The sequence below is a fragment of the Histoplasma capsulatum genome, genomic scaffold (assembly GCF_000149585.1).
Source record: "Histoplasma capsulatum NAm1 scaffold_5 genomic scaffold, whole genome shotgun sequence".
In the NCBI taxonomy this organism is placed as follows: domain Eukaryota; kingdom Fungi; phylum Ascomycota; class Eurotiomycetes; order Onygenales; family Ajellomycetaceae; genus Histoplasma; species Histoplasma mississippiense.
This window is the reverse complement of record NW_001813978.1, coordinates 930,836-947,591: the sequence shown is the minus strand read 5'-3', so window position 1 is coordinate 947,591 and position 16,756 is coordinate 930,836. Positions and strand designations below refer to the sequence as shown.

Here is a 16,756-nt window from a genome sequence, read left to right as displayed (position 1 = left end):
AGCCAGGAAGGACAATAAATCTGAAAAGGAACTGGTTATAAAAAAATATTAATTACATCAAAAATGTGATTTGATTGTTTGAAAATTTTATTTCAAAAAGTATACATTTCAAAATCTGTGATATCTACAACTTTGATGAAATTGGCTTTCGAAAAGATTAAAAACATAGAGAATGAGTTATTACTGTTTTTAAAAATTTAAATTCAATTATAACTTCATCATATTTTCAAGAATTAATCACTGTGATTGAATGTATTTCAGCAGATAATGAGATATTGAATCTTTTTATTATTATAAAATTCAAAACTCATTTCAAAGATTGATATATACAAAGCAATCTACTGAGTGAATATACAATCATAATGTCAGATTGTAATGTGACGGCGCCGAGGCGATTGCTACTCGGCAGCGGCACAGAGGAGGATGGTATATAATGGGAAGCCTTATGGGTGGGCTTGATTATCTCGCTTGAACCGCGAACTCGTAGAATACTATACAAATACTGAACTACCAGAGGTACTCGGCACACTATGAATATTGTATGAGGACAGTGGTAACTCTGGTATCTTATTGTCAAAAGATAAAAGACGAATCGCTGGCTCCTGGAATAGAGAGCCAGCATCTAGCTATTCTATATAGACAACGGGCAGCCATCCTCCCCTCACTCTATAAGCGAGGGTAGCCGAAGCAACTCCGCAGTGGCGCTGCATTGATCTGCCAGAAGGAATCCAGACCCCGTATAGAAACAGGATTCTCATATCTCATCAATCGGATCCTCTTCTATTGCATCCGAATGATGTCATAGGGTGGTTGGAAACCGGTTCGGACACCTGCGTGATGTCATGGGATTATCCGAGGGGAAACGATGGGCCGTGTGGAGCCGTCACGGGGCCTTGGCACAACCAAGGGTGTGACACAGATACTGACTATATCAATGATGAGATTGACTTTATTTGAATTCAATACTTTAATAAAATTATTAAAAAACATCAATAAAACAATCATCAATTGCTATTTCTTGATAATTATGAATTTCATTGCATTGAAGAATTTCTGCAATACTGCAATCTTCACAAGATAATTCTATATGAATTTCCTTCATATTCAACACATATACTACAACCACTAGATGAGGTGCTATTTCAGCAATATAAACATTATCATTTAAAGACAGTTAATCAAATCATTTGATATGAATATGAGCAATATGAAAAATATTAATTTTTATAGAATTTAATTGACATCTGTAAAAAAATCTTTCAACTCTTCATTATTCAAACTGATTTTATAAATTATGATATCATTTTTTTTAATTTATAATTTATATTCAATAAATTAAATTCTAAAGTTTCTGACTGCTCTAAATTGTGAATATATGAAGAAAATAACTCTTTTTCTTTTCAATCAAATTGTTCAATTACTTTCTTCTCACAATTATTCTCCTTGAAGATAATTGAAAAGCTATAATATCATATTCAAATAACAAAGAAAACAATATAAAATATGAAAAATATATTCAATTTCAAATCATCTCATTTGAGCAATTGATTGCACAAGATTTTCCAAGACAGTCTCATACAGATGGAATTCAATGCTATTGTAATGTGACAGCACCGAGGCGATTGCTACTCAGCAGCGGCACAGAGAAGGATGGTATACAATGAAAAGTTTTATGAATGAATTTGATTATTTCATTTGAACCGCAAGCTTATAGAATACTATACAAACACTGAATTATCAGAAATACTCAGCACATTAAGAATATTGTATGATGTATGTATGTATGTATAGGTTTAACGTCCCGGAGAAAACACGGGCAGCGCCCGTGTTTCAGAAGCCTCCCGAAGGGCATGGAGACGTGCTACGCTGGAGAGATTTCTATGTACACAGAGAGAGAAAACAGAATCCAGGTGGCAACTCTTGAGAAGACTCAGCTCATTGCAAAGGATTTTTCTGAGCTGCGCATCCACTTCTGGCCCGACGTATGGCCATTCATGGTGGGGCTATAGTGTGGTTCCCTGAGGGGACCGCCGCTGCCGTGCCTGGAAGGCTTTATAGTGAGCAGAGAGGGATACCTCTCTCAGTTGATCAGAAAGCTGTCTGTGCTTCTAACATCAGAAGAAAGACAGACAAGATAAATAATGAAGGAGAGAGCACTGAAGAAGGTTGTGACAGGAAAAGAGCAGAGAATGACAGAGAGAGCAAAGAAAAGAAGGAAGAAGAAGCATTTGAGCCGATAGAGACAAGGGCAAACGAGAGGAAAACAAAGCAGAGCACGCATAGATACAATGCCGGCAGTCAAAACCATATCAGCTGAGTCAGACACGTGGACTGTACTGATTACACCACAGCTAATTGAGACAGATGAGCCTAGTTGTGCTATCTGTACTGTCTGCATAGACTGTGATGTCCCTGGCAGTTGCACTAGCTACCGTGGGTGTACTCAGCAGGCTGGCCTCGTGGAACTGCTGCGGGGGTTGTCAGATGGTTTGCAGCCAGCCGGCTGCGTTACCTTGTGCAGTACCGTGTGTAGAACTGCGTGCAGTCCAGCAGTTCTACAAAGTCTGTAGGGGTCAGAGACCCTAGATAGGCAACAGCTGTCTCCCGGTTGTGTGGCCGTGCTGCTGGCCTCTTGGGCCAGTGAAGAAAGTGCCTCTGTGAGTGTCGACAGAGCACCAAATGTTCTGGGCTCTTGTTGTGTCCACAGACACAGGTGAGCCTCGCATCTGCATGCTGGAAACGCCTGTGGTACCAGGAGAAGTCCCCATGAGAGGAGCGGAGTGCGAGCCAGCGGTGAAGGGCATGCCGTGGCATGGTGAGCTCCGGAGGGGCCTTCACTTGGTATTCCACAGTCGGCCTGCTGAAACTCCAGCCCCGGTACCAGTCAGAGAGCTTGCCACAGGCTCCACTCCACCACTTTCGCCTTGCCTCTTGGCTGAGCTGCTTGGCCACTGTGCGGACCCCACTGACTGTGGGTGTGGCCTCGAGACCATAGGCTGGGGCTGCAGTGGATGAGACTGCCTGCTTAGCCAAGCGGTCTGCTTCCTCATTGCCCTCTATCCCCATATGCCCAGGAGCCCACTTCAGGCCGACATTGTGCTGTCTGAGGAGCTCATGGCAGCGGTTGTAGGCCCAGTTTGAGGAGGCTGCTGCACTGCCCCGTATGCCCCAGATGACTGAGGTGTTGTCGAGGCAGAGCCAGATCTGAGGGTTGCTGCCGTCCTCTGTGACACAAGGTAGGAGCTTCACAGTGCACTCTAATGCCCGGCAGGCACCAACTGCCTCAGCGTCGAAGACATGTGACATAGGGCTCAGCGCAGCTGAGAAGCTGGCCAGCTGTTTATGTCCCTGATAGACTATGAAGCCATAGCTCACCTGCCTGCTGTTGTCAAGGTTCCGTTCTGATCCATCTGAGAAAACATATAGATCTGTTGAGGGTTGACTTCTCCACCATTCCTTGAATGCCTAAGCAGCACTCTTTTTGTCTACACCCTCTGTGGGGTCTGTCCCGCATCCCTCTGAGTAGTGTGGGATGGCAAGTGTGGGTCTATTGACTGCAGGTAGCAGCGCCCCCAACCGCTGGATCTTGATCTTTGAGCGCTGCCGGGTTCCAGCCCCTCTTCCTCGTGTGATCATTGGAGGTGCTATCCGTGAAGCCAGTGGGTGCTTCTCATCCACCACCTGAAGCCTTGTCGCGAATCGAATTTTGGCCTCCTCCAGAGCTACCATTGCTGATGGGAGCCCAGCATCCTGGTATAGGGTAGCGATGGGCGTTGTACGGAAAACTGGGAGGACCCCTCTGGCTGCCATAGTAAGCACCTTCTCAACTGTCCCCACATGCCATCCCAGGCGGGAGCTAACCTCCCCACTCCTGCCCGTGTGCCTTGCTGGCTGCGTGCGGCCGCCGTACCAGGCCTCTGTGCCATAGAGCAATGAGGGAACCACGCAGGTGGTGACCGCCTTCCGCAGAGCGTCTGCTGGGGGCCCGTCTCTGGTCTTTCCCAGACTCCGGATGTGCTGGGCTACGGCCCTTGCCTTCTTTGCCCGGGTGGAGACATGTGGTCTCCAGGTGAGCCTTCTGTCGAAGTGTACACCCAGCCAGCGAAGTGCTGGCTCCTGTCCAGCTGGGGCAGTAACAGGGTGAACAGTGAGGTCCTCAGACACAACTACTGCTGGTGCCTCATTGTGTCGTTTTCTTGTAAGATGGATCATCTCAAGTTTCTCTGGTGCGAAGGCCACCTTGTTTATCTCCCCCCACCTCAGAATACTCTGTATATCCTGTCTGAGAAGGGTGGCATTGTTGTCAAGTGAGTGGGTCGCCCGCCAGATGTTCAGATCATCCGCATAGCCAAAGCGCAACTCCGAGTTTTGCCACAGCAGCTCTGCCAGGTACAGAAGGAACAGTATTGGTGACAAAGGAGACCCCTGTGGCGTGCCACATTGCATCTGATGTGCTGCTGTGGTGGTCCCCTCCAGCCGGACCTGAGCTCTGCGTTCAGTGAGGAAACTGTCAATGAGCTGCAGCAGCTCGCGTGGCCACCCCTGCTGCGCCATCCGCTGAAGCAGCCGCCTGCGCAGCACAGCATCAAAGGCACCCTGCACATCCATTGTGACCATGGACACTTCTTTGTTTTGTGCGAAGGCTGCCTCCACCTCATGAGTGAAAGCAGCTACCAGGTCCATTGCAGATCGTCTGGGCAGCGCCCCCCCATGCTGTGGGCTGACTATGCCGTGAATGAGTGCCGTGTACGCCAGTCGCCTTGCAATGATGCGTTCCAGCCCTTTGGAGATTACTGAAAGCAGGGCAATGGGCCTCCAGGAGCGGACTGAGCTTCTATCTCTCTTACCCACCTTGGGTATCATTGCCACCTCTGCCAGTTTCCAGGCTCGTGGGAAGTGGCAGAGCCGGAGGCAGCAGTTGTATAGCTGCTGTATAAAGAGGGACACATGCTGCCAGCATGCTTTGAGCATCCGCACTGTGATTCCATCCGTGCCTGGGGAGGTGCTCTGTACCCCAATGGTGTTGCGCTCCATCTCCTCCATCTCAATCCGGGGGTTCCAGGGCAGGTTCCCCATGCCGCTCCAGTGCTCATCATCCAGTGGGTCATACTCCAGATCATCAGCTGAGTTGTATCGCTTCAGAATTGCCTGTTGAAGTGCCTCAGCTTTGGCGGCTGTCTCTTCTATGACCTGATCCCCAATCACCAGAGGGGGTGCTCTGAGGTTGGGTTCCAGCTTATGCCATGCCACCACCCGGTACAGGTCTCTACCATCTCTGGCCTCATTGATCACCTGCCTCCAGTATGCACGCTTGGCCTTGCGCACTGCATCCTTGAACTGGTGCTTCGCGGCCTCTGTCTGGTGAGTAGTGAGCTCTCGGTGCGCTCTTCGGCAGTCTGCTGTCCACCAGGGGGCTGTGGTCCGCCCTTGTTGAGCTGGCTTACTGACTGCCTGAGCTGCAGCCAGAAGACTCTGAGTGAAGTGCTGGGCCAGATCATCAAGCTGTGCCACATTTCCAACCCTCTCTGGGCAAGGCATGTCCACCATGAGACCTCTGACAAGATCTGCAAAGGGCTCCAGCTGAGAGTCTGTGATCTTGATCCGAGCATCACTCAGCTGTGTTTGAGGTGTTGTTGGCAGCATAGTGATCATAGACTGGTGATCTGAGCCGCAGTGTAGATCTTGACGCACTGTAGTGGAAGCAAAGGCCACATTGGAGAAGGTGAGATCAATCACATGACCTGCTGCATGAGTCGGAACCCCTATCTCTCCCACAAAGTCCATCCCATGTTCACTGGCCCATTGGACAAGCTCCCCGCCCCGGTGCAGATTCACTGCCCCTGGTTCAAAGGCATCATGCCGTACGTTGATATCCCCACCTATCAGACAGCGGGCTGGTGGGCTCAGATTGGTCAGATAGTCCATGACTGCGTCTGTCCCAGGCTGGCTGTACACATTGAGAATGTGGCAGCCATTTACGCTGACCCATAGCAGATCCCTGCTTTGTACAGACCGGTGTTGCTGTGCCCTTGTCTTTGAGCCCTTGCGTACATATGTCATGACCCGGGGCCTCTCCTCCTCTCGCTGCTCCGGGTTAGTGTCATCCCAGCGGTCTATAGGCGCAAAGCACTCATACGCTGGGTGGTTAGAAGTCTTGGTGCCAGGGTGTGTGTATGGCTCCTGTATACAGACCACTTCACAGCCCTGCTCGAAAGCAAGCTGCAGAGCTGCTGTGTGACAGGGGGCTGCCCTGGCCGTATTTGCCCAGAAGACCTGCAGGGGGCGATTTTCCTGCTGGTTGTTCCTGCGGCGCCAGCCGCGTCGCTGGTGTTGGTGTCCTAGCATGAGGAGTCACTTGGTGAGCTGCTGCCGAAGTCCACCTGCGGGATGAGGTTGAAGGCCTCCAGACCTGCCGTCTGCATGCTGGAGTCAGACTGTTCTTTAGCTGCTTGACTGTGCTGCCGCACTGCTGTGCGAGCTGAGCGTCGCCTGGTGCGGGCCATCTGCCAGGTGGCACCCCCCTCACTGATGGAACTCTGAGTCGCCGCCCGCTTGCGGGGTGCTAGCCCAGCGGGCTGTGTTGACTGGGTTGACTGAGCAGTTGGTGTAGGCACCACCACTGCGACCATTGGTGCTGGCTGTGCTGGCGGCGGTTGCCGCTCCTGAGCATCCCTGTGGCACCTGTCGCCAAGGCGGCGAACAGCTGCTAGCTCTTTTTGAGTTAGGCGCCTGAGGGTGCCATTCACGCGCCTGGGTGCGGCAGGGCAGTGCTGATGCCCAGCTGGGTAGGGTTGGCAGCAGTTGGCACATCTTGGCGCTCTCTTGCACTCCGCGCCTGTTGGCCCCTCATGCTGGCTTGTGGGCTCACTGCAGTTGGAGCATCTTGCCAGTCGCGCACACTTTGGTGGGTGGCAGAACCCCTGGCATCCTGGGTTATGTCTCACTGTCAAAGGCCGTTTCTCAATCAGCCTGGCCCTCTCACTGGCATTGAAGAGTGAGAAGCCCTTTACCGGGGCAAGGAAGGAGACAATCCATGTAATCTTCCCTGTCTTGGGGTTCACCCCATGACGCGAGGGTCGACAGCTCACTGGCTTTACCTTTGCCTGAGCCAGAACCTCTCCCTCAATCATCTTGTCTGTGGGGATTCTTGCCCCTTCCCAGTCCTGGACAAATTCTGGGACCCCTGGGACAGCATAATTGTACCACCGCTCTGGTAGCCGGATCTCCGTGGCGCCAAGGACTTCACAGAGAGTAGCCACTGCCTTCTCAGTGGTCAGAGCATCGCGTATGCCTCTGTTGCTTGGTGTGATCGCCCAACCTGTCCTGGTGGGCTCCACCTTCGGCACATTGGCCACATCCCCCACCCCCTGAATGTTTGCAGCGATTGCCTGCCGCACAGCATATGGCTGTAGCCGGGCGACCCGTTTCCCTGGCTGGAGGGTGACGAGGACTCGTGGGTCCTCCTGCGGTTTTGTGCCCCCTGTGGGGCCCCCTGGCTGACTGGCGCTTTTGGGCTGCAGGCTAGCTCCACTAGCCCTGCCTGCCGAGGAAGCCGCAGTCTTGGCAGGGGCAACCCCAGGGAGGGCAGAGTTTTTCCCCCTCTGAGCAACACCCGCCCAGGTAGTCGGCTCCCTCGCCGCTGTCTTTCTGCATTTGGCTGCGGATGAGTATCCGGGGCAGCACCCCCTCTCAGAATTGATGCTGCATTCAGATCTGCTGTCACATACTTGACAAACTTCTCACAGAAGATTCGGGCAAAGTTCTGACTGACTGGCTGCTTCTCCTCCTCAACCCAGCTGTCCAGAGTCTTCGCCAATCTGATGAGAGCCTTCTGCTGCAGGTTCTGTTGCTGCTGAGCCTCCTCAAACTGCTTCTGCAGCCGAGAGGTGGCCGTGGGGATGCTGTCGCTGGCTCCTTTAAGGACTGGGGGAGGCATTGTGACAGTCTTCCTCTACCTCTTGCCAGCCTTTCCAGCGACAAAATTGGCCGGTGACTCCGGCTCCAGTGGCCTGGTGTAGGCCGTTTCGATGTCCTTGGGCGGACGGGAGGGCGTTGAGGGCTCCATGACCACTCAACCTGTGCAGTACACACACGTAGAGAGATCGCAGAGGGCGTGCGATGATATTGAACGGGTTGGAGGGTTAAAATTATACGAAAAACAGTTGGAAAAGTGGAAAATTCAAATGTACCCCTACGTTCGTGGGTAGTTGTAAGGATGATCTTTGCTAATGTAATCATCAGAATACTAGATAGATATATCACTTTTCACAGATGACAACAGAAAACAGCGTTTGTAATTTTTATTGCTACTCAATACAATGTCCGACCCAGACATCACCTATATCTTGTTCAATACACCACTTACACTTCGGCTCCTGGCGAGGGCAGTCACTGTTCACAAGGCACATAAGAGGTGTGCAAAGGTCACGGTATGGTGACAAAATATTCAGTTTACGTGACTGCAATCCCATACTTTCTCTGTTGGCTTCAAGTTCGGATAATTGAAACGAAGGAATACGATCATGGAATGGATTCCAAATTTCGCTATCATCAATTAAAGAGCTACTCTCTGACCAATGTTTAAAAGAATCTTTCGCCTTGTTCAAGTATATTTTACTTAGCGTATTAAAATCTTCCTTTGAAAGTTTCTGGTAGTCAATTACTTCATTGTGCCTGTTGAAAGATCGCAAAATCCCCGTATTATCGAGATGAAAAAATCCATCATCGTTGCCTTTCATATTGTTAATAATTGTAGACAGCGTCGAAGTTGCTGCTAGATGAGATTTCTATAATTATTATAAATTAACAAGTGAATTAAAAATAATAAAGAAATCAAAGACACATACCATTACTCCGTATGCTTGTACATGTACATTAAAAATGCTTAAAAGAAAAAAAGTGAAGTTTAAAAAATGAAATATCTTATTTATTATAAACATAGTAAAAAAATGTAAAAATAATTGACTAATAGATCTTTTCTTAATTATTTTTGATGAAGACTTGTGAAAAAAAATATTATATTTTCCCCCTTCTATTCTCTGAAGAAAAATTATTATAGAACTTCAAAAAGTCAGATATTTATAGTCATCCGATCTCAAATTGCTACTTGACAAGCCATCGGATCACCGGCTCGGTGTACCGGCAATTTTTTAATGAGTATTTTAGCGTATAAAATATATATAACTACTGAATGATATGAGAGATCTTCTGTATTGATAATTTATATAATCTATTTGATCTAATTTCAATTAATTATTGAAATGAAACTGTAGAAGGATAACATTGGTTGTATGATTGTTAATTATCTAAATAAAAATAACATAGTTATATGAAATGGTTGATCTTTTCATTGTTTATTTCAATAAACTCAGCCACTTTACTCTGAGTTAACTTAATCTGAATTACTGCTACTTTCTACCAAGTTCTATTAACATCTGAGCCAATCAACTGTCACAGAGCTTACACTAAATCTTAATGAGATATTTCCAGCAGACTCTTTACAGAGTGTCTGAGAAAAAATGATTTCTGTTTATTAATAATACAGAAATGATTTGCTCCAATCATTATGTTTGAAATAAAATCATTATACAACATCATTTATAGATCATTTTTCTATCATCTTGAAAAGTTAATTTTTTAATTTTCTATCAATTGATGTAATTTTTATCTGAAAATATATATATTCTGAATATGAAGTATCGTATTGAAAACTGCTACTACGATTTTGAACACAGGAATGATTTGCTAATTTTTTTCAACCATGATCATGTTTAATTATTCAATGCCTTGATTTTGCCATCAAAACATCTATTCAGTCATTAGAGACTTTAGTCAAAACATTGAATGTATTTTTCAACAATTTCTAACAATTTTTAACAATTTCTGACAATTTCTAAATTCGTGATAATTTCACATAATATATCAACTTTTAATAACATTTCTGAATTTTTAACAACTTCTGAGATCTTTTGACAACTTTTAAATCAATCATATAACACTTTCTTTTAACAACTGAGTCGGACAATATCTCATCAAATGCATCAAATATAATTAAAAGGGATTAAAGAAAACGCGTAAGTCAGCTACAATGACAGCTTTTTAAGTAAAACAATATAATATTGATTATCATTGAATATTTCTGCTTTGAAAAGTGTTGAATATAGTGTATTTCACCGCTTTGTAGGAGTATTGTATTGTTGATGAGTCAAAATATCAGAACTTTAAATTCAAGTCTCTATAGCCCCGGTGGCCGAATGAATAATGCAGCCACCGGATAGTGCCTTGGCGTGGGGACCCAAGGCGCGTGGGTTTGAAACCCACAAGGGGACAACATTACATCCGGAGCCAATTTCTCAGCTTCTAAAATAAAGGGATGTGAACTTGTCAAGTAGATAACTTCAGATGAATCTACCATCTGATTTAGTTTATTGTTTCTGAGTTGGAAATCTGTATCATGAGTATCAAATTCTGTCTTTCATTAATTTTTCTATGTTTCTGTTATATTTAACATCATTCAACACTAAGTATTCCTTCTATATAACCAACTCTTGCTTGTATTTAACATTACACAAGAACTCGTCATAAGCACTGCTTGCATACGAGTATAACAGAAAAATAATAATAATAATAATAATTAAGTCTTTATAAAGACTTTCATTCTTCAACTGTTTGGGCGATCACACCAAGCGACAGAGGCATACGCGACGCTCTGACCACTGAGAAGGCAGTGGCTACTCTCTGTGAAGTCCTTGGCGGCCACGGAGATCCGGCTACCAGAGCGGTGGTACAATTATGCTGTCCCAGGGGTCCCAGAATTTGTCCAGGACTGGGAAGGGGCAAGAATCCCCACAGACAAGATGATTGAGGGAGAGGTTCTGGCTCAGGCAAAGGTAAAGCCAGTGAGCTGTCGACCCTCGCGTCATGGGGTGAACCCCAAGACAGGGAAGATTACATGGATTGTCTCCTTCCTTGCCCCGGTAAAAGGCTTCTCACTCTTCAATGCCAGTGAGAGGGCCAGGCTGATTGAGAAACGGCCTTTGACAGTGAGACATAACCCAGGATGCCAGGGGTTCTGCCACCCACCAAAGTGTGCGCGACTGGCAAGATGCTCCAACTGCAGTGAGCCCACAAGCCAGCATGAGGGGCCAACAGGCGCGGAGTGCAAGAGAGCGCCAAGATGTGCCAACTGCTGCCAACCCTACCCAGCTGGGCATCAGCACTGCCCTGCCGCACCCAGGCGCGTGAATGGCACCCTCAGGCGCCTAACTCAAAAAGAGCTAGCAGCTGTTTGCCGCCTTGGCGACAAGTGCCACAGGGATGCTCAGGAGCGGCAACCGCCGCCAGCACAGCCAGCACCAATGGTCGCAGTGGTGGTGCCTACACCAACCGCTCAGTCAACCCAGTCAACACAGCCCGCTGGGCTAGCACCCCGCAAGCGGGCGGCGACTCAGAGTTCCATCAGTGAGGAGGGTGCCACCTGGCAGATGGCCCGCACCAGGCGACGCTCAGCTCGCACAGCAGCGCGGCAGCACAGCCAAGCAGCTAAAGAACAGTCTGACTCCAGCATGCAGATGGCAGGTCTGGAGGTCTTCAACCTCATCCCGCAGGTGGACTTCGGAAGCAGCTCACCAAGTGACTCCTCATGCTAGGACACCAACATCAGCGACGCGGCTGGCGCCGCAGGAACAACCAGCAGGAAAATCGCCCCCTGCAGGTCTTCTGGGCAAATACGGCCAGGGCAGCCCCCTGTCACACAGCAGCTCTGCAGCTTGCTTTCGAGCAGGGCTGTGAAGTGATCTGTATACAGGAGCCATACACACACCCTGGCACCAAGACTTCTAACCACCCAGCGTATGAGTGCTTTGCGCCTATAGACCGCTGGGATGACACTAACCCGGAGCAGCGAGAGGAGGAGAGGCCCCGGGTCATGACATATGTACGCAAGGGCTCAAAGACAAGGGCACAGCAACACCGGTCTGTACAAAGCAGGGATCTGCTATGGGTCAGCGTAAATGGCTGCCACATTCTCAATGTGTACAGCCAGCCTGGGACAGACGCAGTCATGGACTATCTGACCAATCTGAGCCCACCAGCCCGCTGTCTGATAGGTGGGGATATCAACGTACGGCATGATGCCTTTGAACCAGGGGCAGTGAATCTGCACCGGGGCGGGGAGCTTGTCCAATGGGCCAGTGAACATGGGATGGACTTTGTGGGAGAGATAGGGGTTCCGACTCATGCAGCAGGTCATGTGATTGATCTCACCTTCTCCAATGTGGCCTTTGCTTCCACTACAGTGCGTCAAGATCTACACTGCGGCTCAGATCACCAGTCTATGATCACTATGCTGCCAACAACACCTCAAACACAGCTGAGTGATGCTCGGATCAAGATCACAGACTCTCAGCTGGAGCCCTTTGCAGATCTTGTCAGAGGTCTCATGGTGGACATGCCTTGCCCAGAGAGGGTTGGAAATGTGGCACAGCTTGATGATCTGGCCCAGCACTTCACTCAGAGTCTTCTGGCTGCAGCTCAGGCAGTCAGTAAGCCAGCTCAACAAGGGCGGACCACAGCCCCCTGGTGGACAGCAGACTGCCGAAGAGCGCACCGAGAGCTCACTACTCACCAGACAGAGGCCGCGAAGCACCAGTTCAAGGATGCAGTGCGCAAGGCCAAGCGTGCATACTGGAGGCAGGTGATCAATGAGGCCAGAGATGGTAGAGACCTGTACCGGGTGGTGGCATGGCATAAGCTGGAACCCAACCTCAGAGCACCCCCTCTGGTGATTGGGGATCAGGTCATAGAAGAGACAGCCGCCAAAGCTGAGGCACTTCAACAGGCAATTCTGAAGCGATACAACTCAGCTGATGATCTGGAGTATGACCCACTGGATGATGAGCACTAGAGCGGCATGGGGAACCTGCCCTGGAACCCCCGGATTGAGATGGAGGAGATGGAGCGCAACACCATTGGGGTACAGAGCACCTCCCCAGGCACGGATGGAATCACAGTGCGGATGCTCAAAGCATGCTGGCAGCATGTGTCCCTCTTTATACAGCAGCTATACAACTGCTGCCTCCGGCTCTGCCACTTCCCACGAGCCTGGAAACTGGCAGAGGTGGCAATGATACCCAAGGTGGGTAAGAGGGGATAGAAGCTCAGTCCGCTCCTGAGAGGCCCATTGCCCTGCTTTCAGTAATCTCCAAAGGGCTGAAACGCATCATTGCAAGGCGACTGGCGTACACGGCATAGTCAGCCCACAGCATGGGGGGGCGCTGCCCAGACGATCTGCAATGGACCTGGTAGCTGCTTTCACTCATGAGGTGGAGGCAGCCTTCGCACAAAACAAGGAAGTGTCCATGGTCACAATGGATGTGCAGGGTGCCTTTGATGCTGTGCTGCGCAGGCGGCTGCTTCAGCGGATGGCGCAGCAGGGGTGGCCACGCGAGCTGCTGCAGCTCATTGACAGTTTCCTCACTGAACGCAGAGCTCAGGTCCGGCTGGAGGGGACCACCACAGCAGCACATCAGATGCAATGTGGCACGCCACAGGGGTCTCCTTTGTCACCAATACTGTTCCTTCTGTACCTGGCAGAGCTGCTGTGGCAAAACTCGGAGTTGCGCTTTGGCTATGCGGATGATCTGAACATCTGGCGGGCGACCCACTCACTTGACAACAATGCCACCCTTCTCAGACAGGATATACAGAGTATTCTGAGGTGGGGGGAGATAAACAAGGTGGCCTTCGCACCAGAGAAACTTGAGATGATCCATCTTACAAGAAAACGACACAATGAGGCACCAGCAGTAGTTGTGTCTGAGGACCTCACTGTTCACCCTGTTACTGCCCCAGCTGGACAGGAGCCAGCACTTCGCTGGCTGGGTGTACACTTCGACAGAAGGCTCACCTGGAGACCACATGTCTCCACCCGGGCAAAGAAGGCAAGGGCCGTGGCCCAGCACATCCGGAGTCTGGGAAAGACCAGAGACGGGCCCCCAGCAGACGCTCTGCGGAAGGCGGTCACCACCTGCGTGGTTCCCTCACTGCTCTATGGCACAGAGGCCTGGTACGGCGGCCGCACGCAGCCAGCAAGGCACACGGGCAGGAGTGGGGAGGTTAGCTCCCGCCTGGGATGGCATGTGGGGACAGTTGAGAAGGTGCTTACTATGGCAGCCAGGGGGGTCCTCCCAGTTTTCCGTACAACGCCCATTGCTACCCTATACCGGGATGCTGGGCTCCCATCAGCAATGGTAGCTCTGGAGGAGGCCAAAATGCGATTCGCGACAAGGCTTCAGGTGGTGGATGAGAAGCACCCACTGGCTTCACGGATAGCACCTCCAATGATCACACGAGGAAGAGGGGCTGGAACCCGGCAGCGCTCAAAGACCAAGATCCAGCGGTTGGGGGCGCTGCTACCTGCAGTCAATAGACCCACACTTGCCATCCCACACTACTCAGAGGGATGCGGGACAGACCCCACAGAGGGTGTAGACAAAAAGAGTGCTGCTCAGGCATTCAAGGAATGGTGGAGAAGTCAACCCTCAATAGATCTATATGTTTTCTCAGATGGATCAGAACGGAGCCTTGACAACAGCAGGCAGGTGGGCTATGGCTTCATAGTCTATCAGGGAAATAAACAGCTGGCCAGCTTCTCAGCTGCGCTGAGCCCTATGTCACATGTCTTCGACGCTGAGGCAGTTGGTGCCTGCCGGGCATTGGAGTGCGCCGTGAAGCTCCTACCTTGTGTCACAGAGGACAGCAGCAACCCTCAGATCTGGCTCTGCCTCGACAACACCTCAGTCATCTGGGGCATACGGGGCAGTGCAGCAGCCTCCTCAAACTGGGCCTACAACCGCTGCCATGAGCTCCTCAGACAGCACAATGTCGGCCTGAAATGGGCTCCTGGGCATATGGGGATAGAGGGCAATGAGGAAGCAGACCGCTTGGCTAAGCGGGCAGTCTCATCCACTGCAGCCCCAGCCTATGGTCTCGAGGCCACACCCACAGTCAGTGGGGTCCGCACAGTGGCCAAGCAGCTCAGCCAAGAGGCAAGGCGAAAGTGGTGGAGTGGAGCCTGTGGCAAGCTCTCTGACTGGTACCGGGGCTGGAGTTTCAGCAGGCCGACTGTGGAATACCAAGTGAAGGCCCCTCCGGAGCTCACCATGCCACGGCATGCCCTTCACCGCTGGCTCGCACTCCGCTCCTCTCATGGGGACTTCTCCTGGTACCACAGGCGTTTCCAGCATGCAGATGCGAGGCTCACCTGTGTCTGTGGACACAACAAGAGCCCAGAACATTTGATGCTCTGTCGACACTCACAGAGGCACCTTCTTCACTGGCCCAAGAGGCCAGCAGCACGGCCACACAACCGGGCGACAGCTGTTGCCTATCTAGGGTCTCTGACCCCTACAGACTTTGTAGAACTGCTGGACTGCACGCAGTTCTACACACAGTACTGCACAAGGTAACGCAGCCGGCTGGCTGCACACCATCTGACAACCCCCGCAGCAGTTCCACGAGGCCGGCCTGCTGAGTACACCCACGGTAGCTAGTGCAACTGCCAGGGACATCACAGTCTATGCAGACAGTACAGATAGCACAACTAGGCTCATCTGTCTCAATTGGCTGTGGTGTAATCAGTACAGCCTACGTATCTGACTCAGCTGATATGGTTTTGACTGCCGGCATTGTATCTACGCGTGCTCTGCTTTGTTTTCCTCTCGTTTGCCCTTGTCTCTATCGGCTCAAATGCTTCTTCTTCCTTCTTTTCTTTGCTCTCTCTGTCATTCTCTGCTCTTTTCCTGTCATAACCTTCTTCAGTGCTCTCTCCTTCATTATTTATCTTGTCTGTCTTTCTTCTGATGTTAGAAGCACAGACAGCTTTCTGATCAACTGAGAGAGGTATCCCTCTCTGCTCACTATAAAGCCTTCCAGGCACGGCAGCGGCGGTCCCCTCAGGGAACCACACTATAGCCCCACCATGAATGGCCATACGTCGGGCCAGAAGTGGATGCGCAGCTCAGAAAAATCCTTTGCAATGAGCTGAGTCTTCTCAAGAGTTGCCACCTGGATTCTGTTTTCTCTCTCTCTCTGTGTACATAGAAATCTCTCCAGCGTAGCATGTCTCCATGCCCTTCGGGAGGCTTCTGAAACACGGGCGCTGCCCGTGTTTTCGCCGGGACGTTAAACCTATACATACATACATACATCTTCACTGTCATCAATCAATTTCACTATCTTTTTCACAAGATAATTTATTTGTGATTTTTTTGAATTTTCATATTGATTTTTAATTTAACTGCTGATGATTAATTTGTAATCTTTGTATGTCATTTAAAAGCTCTCATTCTTGCTTCTTTATAGATTCTATTTCTGTCGGAACTGGATAAAATCCGAATATTGACTCAAATACTGAATATCAAAATAGAAAATAAATTGAATTGCTTATTATTATTCCGATAATTACATGATAAGTAGGCATTATTTATAAGAAAAAATATGCTTGGTTATACAAGTGGAGCAGTGCTTTAATACACAGCAAGGCAATTTTAAAGAAGGTGAAGCAAAATAAACAACAAAGCAGATTATAGCATGATATCATCTCTGATTCTTGATATATGAGATATCAACTTCGACAAATTTTGTGTTTAAAGTTTCAATATATTTAAGAAATTGAACATGCTTCTGCAAGATTTCTCTATTTCAACAATAAAAGAAACTCTATTTGTTATATGAGAAGCAGGCTCAGAATATGAAT

General features: G+C 49.3%; 3 protein-coding genes across 3 annotated transcripts; 1 reads left to right on the top strand and 2 right to left on the bottom strand.

Moving 5' to 3' along the window:
* Positions 1–2,443: 2,443 nt before the first annotated feature.
* HCAG_05132 (conserved hypothetical protein) lies at positions 2,444–7,936 on the bottom strand (the record flags this gene model as incomplete). Its single annotated transcript, XM_001539615.1, has 5 exons — positions 2,444–2,468; positions 2,513–3,375; positions 3,862–6,113; positions 6,527–7,647; positions 7,728–7,936. 5 exons carry the CDS (start codon positions 7,934–7,936, stop codon positions 2,444–2,446), a joined length of 4,470 nt encoding a protein of 1,489 aa, XP_001539665.1.
* A 370-nt stretch (positions 7,937–8,306) lies between these two features.
* On the bottom strand, positions 8,307–8,849 carry HCAG_05131 (predicted protein; the record flags this gene model as incomplete). Its single annotated transcript, XM_001539614.1, has 3 exons — positions 8,307–8,338; positions 8,618–8,786; positions 8,847–8,849. The coding sequence occupies 3 exons, from the start codon at positions 8,847–8,849 to the stop codon at positions 8,307–8,309; spliced, it is 204 nt and encodes a 67-aa protein (XP_001539664.1).
* Positions 8,850–10,260: 1,411 nt separating this feature from the next.
* On the top strand, positions 10,261–15,467 carry HCAG_05130 (predicted protein; the record flags this gene model as incomplete). The annotated part of the gene is made up of 5 exons (XM_001539613.1): positions 10,261–10,307; positions 10,724–11,460; positions 11,874–12,876; positions 12,907–13,139; positions 13,252–15,467. The coding sequence occupies 5 exons, from the start codon at positions 10,261–10,263 to the stop codon at positions 15,465–15,467; spliced, it is 4,236 nt and encodes a 1,411-aa protein (XP_001539663.1).
* Positions 15,468–16,756: the final 1,289 nt, after the last annotated feature.